General features: G+C 60.1%; 1 protein-coding gene across 1 annotated transcript in view; it reads left to right on the plus strand.

Annotated features, from left to right (window-relative positions):
• LOC126566577 (uncharacterized) overlaps positions 1–600 on the plus strand; it is a 1680-nt gene extending 1080 nt beyond the window's left edge. The window contains exon 1 of the mRNA XM_050223273.1: positions 1–600. This exon is cut by the window's left edge and continues 1080 nt beyond it. Within this exon, the coding sequence (XP_050079230.1) occupies positions 1–600 (600 nt within the window).
• The last annotated feature ends 4400 nt before the right edge of the window (positions 601–5000 follow it).

Below are 5000 nucleotides of genomic sequence, written 5' to 3' on the forward strand. Positions count from 1 at the left end.
GTGCAGAAGTTTATCCGCATCGGCAAGCGTACGCCGAAGGGGAACCTCCGGATGGAGCTGACACGTGAGGTCGACTCTAAAGCGCTCTGCGAACGTATCCAGGGCGTCCTCGGTGCCCTGGGGACGGCAAAGGTGCTGACGGAGATGGCGGAGGTAATCGTCCGCAATGTCGACCACCTCACGCAGGAGGAGACTCTGAAGGAGGCACTACGAGGGGCTCTCGCTAAAGAGCCGACAGTGGCCTCCATAAGGATGTGGGAGCTGCCGGACGCCACCAAACGAGCTCGCATTCGTCTGGCGCGGGCGGAGGCGGAAGCAATCATGGGCAGGACACAAGCCCTGCTCATTGACCATTCCGCCTGCCGGATGGAGCGCGTTCCGAGGCTGGCGGCCTCTCAACGACGCTGCTTCCGCTGTCTCGAAAGAGGCCATTTGGCGGCCTTCTGCACTGGCGTGGACAGGAGCCAGTGCTGCATCAGATGCGGCGAGAGCGGTCATCGAGCAGCTCAGTGCAAAAAGGAAGTACGCTGTATGAGGTGTGGCGGCCCTCATCGCATTGCCGCGCTCAGCTGCAGAGGAGGAGGACGGACGGGCGTGTGATGGCCTCAAGCCTCCAGGTCCTCCAACTCAACATGAACCGGAGCAGAAGTGCCCAGGACCTGGCACTTCATACAATGCGAACGGAGCGGGCGGATGTACTGGTTGCGTGCGAGCTCTACTCGGTACCGGACGGAAACGCGAACTGGGTGGTCGACTGCGACAAACACGTCGCCATCATCGTCAGCGGCCACTCCCATCCAGTTCAGCGTATAAGGAGTACGGGCTTTTCCGGTATCGCGGCGGCTGACGTGGCGGGCATCACCATCATTGCCTGCTATGCGCCGCCGAGCCTCGGGATGCCCCAATTCGACGACCTTTTGGAGCGCATCGAGTTGCTGGCTACAGGGCTTTCCCGCGTGCTCTTGGTCGGCGATTTTAACGCGTGGAACAGCGCCTGGGGTAGTACACGCTCCAACAACAAAGGAGAGGAGCTACTGGCACTGGCGGAGGGGCTCGGGCTCGATGTCCTGAACCTGGGGGGGGAAGCCACCTTCCTCGGGAACGGCGTCGCTCGCCCGAGCATTGTCGACGTCGCCTTCGCCAGCACGGCCATCAGTCGCTCCGACCTCATTGGGGATCCGAGGCAGGAGTGGAGGCTGTTGCGGGCTTACTCGTACAGCGACCATCGCTACATCCGCTTCGCAGTTGGAGACCGGCCGACAGCCATCAGTCGGCGAGCAACGAGGGAGGCAGCACCGGCAGTACGAGCGGCTGGCCGAAGATGGCAAACGCGCCAGTTTGACGGCGAGCTGTATCGCCTGGCGTTGCAGGCAGCTCGTTTCTCGGAGAGGGCCACAGATCCGGAAAGCCTCACGCGCATCCTGAGCCGGGCGTGCAGTGAGACTATGGCGGAAGTCTCTCCTGTAGTCGGCCACACCGGAAAACCGGCGTATTGGTGGACGCCGGAAATTGGCCGACTGCGCGAGGAGTGCCGCCTGGCCTGGGAGAGGTCATCTAGCGCATTGGCTGGCAGCGTGGCCCACTCCGAGGCCGTCGAGCACCATCAGGACGCCCGCCGTAGGCTGACGTCAGCCATCTTGGCCAGCAAGAAGGAGCGGTACGCTGAATCCATTCAGCAGCTGGAGGACGACGAGACAGGTCGGTGGCTGGGGGAAGCGCTCAAACGGCTATGTGGCAGCCGTGTGGCAAGAGAGAACGATCCGTCCACGCTAGGACGAATCGTGGACGCTCTCTGCCCGGACCATCCCCCAGTCGACTGGCCCATCATCGAGCCGGACGGCGTCGGTATCAGGTCGGTTACTGAGCAGGAGTTGCTCGACATCGCGGCCGGCCTGAACCCTAGGAAGGCGCCCGGATTGGACGGACTGCCCAATGCTGCCCTCACGGCAGCCATCCGGGCGTACCCGTCGACGTTTGTCCGGTTATACCAGGAGCTGTTGGATGCGGGCCGCTTCCCGGACCAGTGGAAGAAGGCGAAACTCGTCCTCATCCCCAAACCGGGGAAACCGCCAGGCGAGCCGTCATCCGTGCGACCAGTGATGCTACTGGATACACCTGGCAAGGTGTTCGAGCGAGTACTGCTGAACCGCTTGAACGACCACATCGAGAGACCAACGGAGCCGATGCTTTCCGAGCGTCAATTCGGCTTCCGATGTGGTCGCTCCACCCTTCAGGCGGTTGAACTGGTGGTCGAGGCTGCCAGATCTGCCATGAGCTTTGGACGCACTAACCGGCGCGACAAGCGTTGTCTACTCGTCGTTGCGCTGGATGTGCGCAATGCGTTCAACTCGGCGGACTGGCAGGCCATCGCGGAGGCGCTGCACGCAAAGGGAGTACCAGCAGGACTGCGCCGCATCCTGCAGGAGTACTTCCGGGACCGTGAGCTCACGTACGACACGAGCTCCGGCCCGGTAACACGTCGAGTAACGGCAGGAGTTCCACAGGGATCCATCCTCGGTCCCACTCTGTGGAACATCCCGTACGACGGCGTGTTGAGTGTGCAGCTGCCCGAAGGAGCAACGATCATCGGCTTTGCCGACGATTTAGCAGTACTGGCGAGAGGGTGCACACCGGAGGAGGCGGCTGGAGTAGCGGAGGAGGCGGTTACAGCTGTTTCGGGTTGGATGGAGCGACATCGGCTGCAGTTGGCCCCTGAGAAGACGGAGATTGTTCTCATCTCCAGTCTCAGAAGGGGTCACCCAGAGGTGCCCGTATCCATCAACGGAGTGGAGGTGCGATCCAAGCCTGCAATTCGCTACCTCGGGGTTCAGCTTCACGACCACCTATCGTGGAAGCCACACGTCGAGAAGGCCACGACGAAGGCACTCCGTGTGGTGAAGCTGGCCACCGGCATGATGCCAAACCATGCCGGACTGGGGATGGCGAAACGCAGGCTGCTGGCGGGGATTGCGGACTCCATCGTCAGATACGCGGCACCCATCTGGGCGGAGGCGGTGAAGCTCCAGTGGTGTCGACGGAAACTGGAGCAGCTGCAACGGCCTTTGGCGAAGGGAGTGGCGAGAACCTTCAGAACCGTCAAATACACGACGATGGTGGTATTGGCGGGGCTGATTCCGCTTCACCTCCAAGTGTTGGAGATGGCCCGTCGACACAAGCGGAACCAGGACGCTTTGAGAAGGGGAGTGTTGATCGACAAGGAGGTGATCAAAAGGCTCGAGCGTTCGGCGACCATGGCGATGTGGCAGACGTCATGGGACGAGGAGGCAGCACTTCCATCCGCGAGCCGTTTCATACGCTGGGCACATCGCATCCTGCCGAACATAACTGCCTGGGTAGGTCGGAAACATGGCGAGGTTGATTTCCACCTGAGTCAGGTGCTCTCGGGACACGGCTTCTTCCGAGAGTACTTGCACGTCATGGGTTTCGTCTCTGCCCCGACCTGCCCATTCTGCGCCGACAACGTGGTCGAGTCGGCTGAGCACGTTATGTTCGTGTGCCCACGGTTCGCGGATGTGAGAACCCAACAGCTGGTCGACGAGGAGGGCGAGGCAGTTACTCCCGAACGGCTGGTGCCGTGGATGTTGACCAGTCCGGAGGCTTGGCAGTCAGCAGCAGAAGCGGCACGGCGAGTATGCCGCTTCTTGCAGCTACGCTGGCTGGAGCACCAGGCTACGGAGAACGTGGCGGTCAGGGCTGACATCCACACAGCCGCGCAACGGGAGGAAGCAGCACGACGACAGGCCCGTCGCGAGCGGCATAACGAGGGACAGCGGAGACGGCGTCGAGAGAGGAACGAGCGACTGGCTACAATCAACCCGGACGAAGGGGCTGCCATATCGCGTCCTATGGTAGCCCAACCGAGGAGAGACGTACGCAACGCTGGTCCGCCCTCAGCCGAAGTCCTCCTTCGTAGACGGCTGAGGCGAAACCAGCAGCAGCGGGCGTATCGGGAACGCATGCGAGCGGGTACACTCCCATCCGTTCGTCCGGGGAGACTGCGCCGAGACAGGGAGCCACCGACTGCGGAGGAGGTAGAAAGGAGACGGGCAAATCGGCGTGAACGGGAGCGAGCGAGGCGACACGCAGAAGCCGATCGCCGCCGCAACCTATCAACCGATCGATTGAGTGGAGTCACCAATCAACCGCCTTCAATCAACCGGAGCAGGCTGATACCGAGGACGTTTCGGCACCAACGGCCTCAGGGGACGACAACGGCCAATCACTCGTCAGGGAGCACGGCGAGTAGATTGGCCCAACAACAAGCGCTTCGTCAACGGCGGCGGACAGACGATGCCGATCGCAGACGTGGCGTGATGTCAGAGGACGCAGAGGCTGCCACTACAGAGGCGGAGACATCCGCGCGTTAATTTTCGTGGCCAACGGGCCTTTATTCATGTAAAATAAAAATGAACTTAAATTAAGGAGAAAATTAAATAATAGGAGAAGCGCCTGGCCCATGCGCGTGTTTGGGTCAAGACGCATTACGGCCGACGGTTACGCCCGTTTGGGAAGGCCGCCGGCTAGGGTGTTAGTGCGTGTTTTGTAACCTTTTGTATTTATGTTATAATTCGTTAATAAACACGTACATGTTTGATAAAAAAAAAAAAAAAAAACGAAGTGGAGCTTGCGGCTTAATTTGACTCAACACGGGAAAATTTACCAGGTCCGAACTTATCGAGGTAAGACAGATTAAGAGCTCTTTCTCAAACTTAAGGGTAGTGGTGCATGGCCGTTCTTAGTTCGTGGAATGATTTGTCTGGTTAATTCCGATAACGAACGCGACTCAAACAAGCTAACTAGAACGCTGTCAGCAGTGTGCCTCCGGGCACACCTGACGTTACGGGGCGGCGGCGCCTTCACGGGCGGTCGTCGCACTAGTTTGCCCTGCTTAGCGGGACAACTTGTGTTTAGCAAGGTGAGATTGAGCGATAACAGGTCCGTGATGCCCTTAGATGTTCTGGGCTGCACGCGTGCTACAA

Source organism: Anopheles maculipalpis, assembly GCF_943734695.1.
Source record: "Anopheles maculipalpis chromosome X unlocalized genomic scaffold, idAnoMacuDA_375_x X_unloc_113, whole genome shotgun sequence".
Taxonomy (NCBI): domain Eukaryota; kingdom Metazoa; phylum Arthropoda; class Insecta; order Diptera; family Culicidae; genus Anopheles; species Anopheles maculipalpis.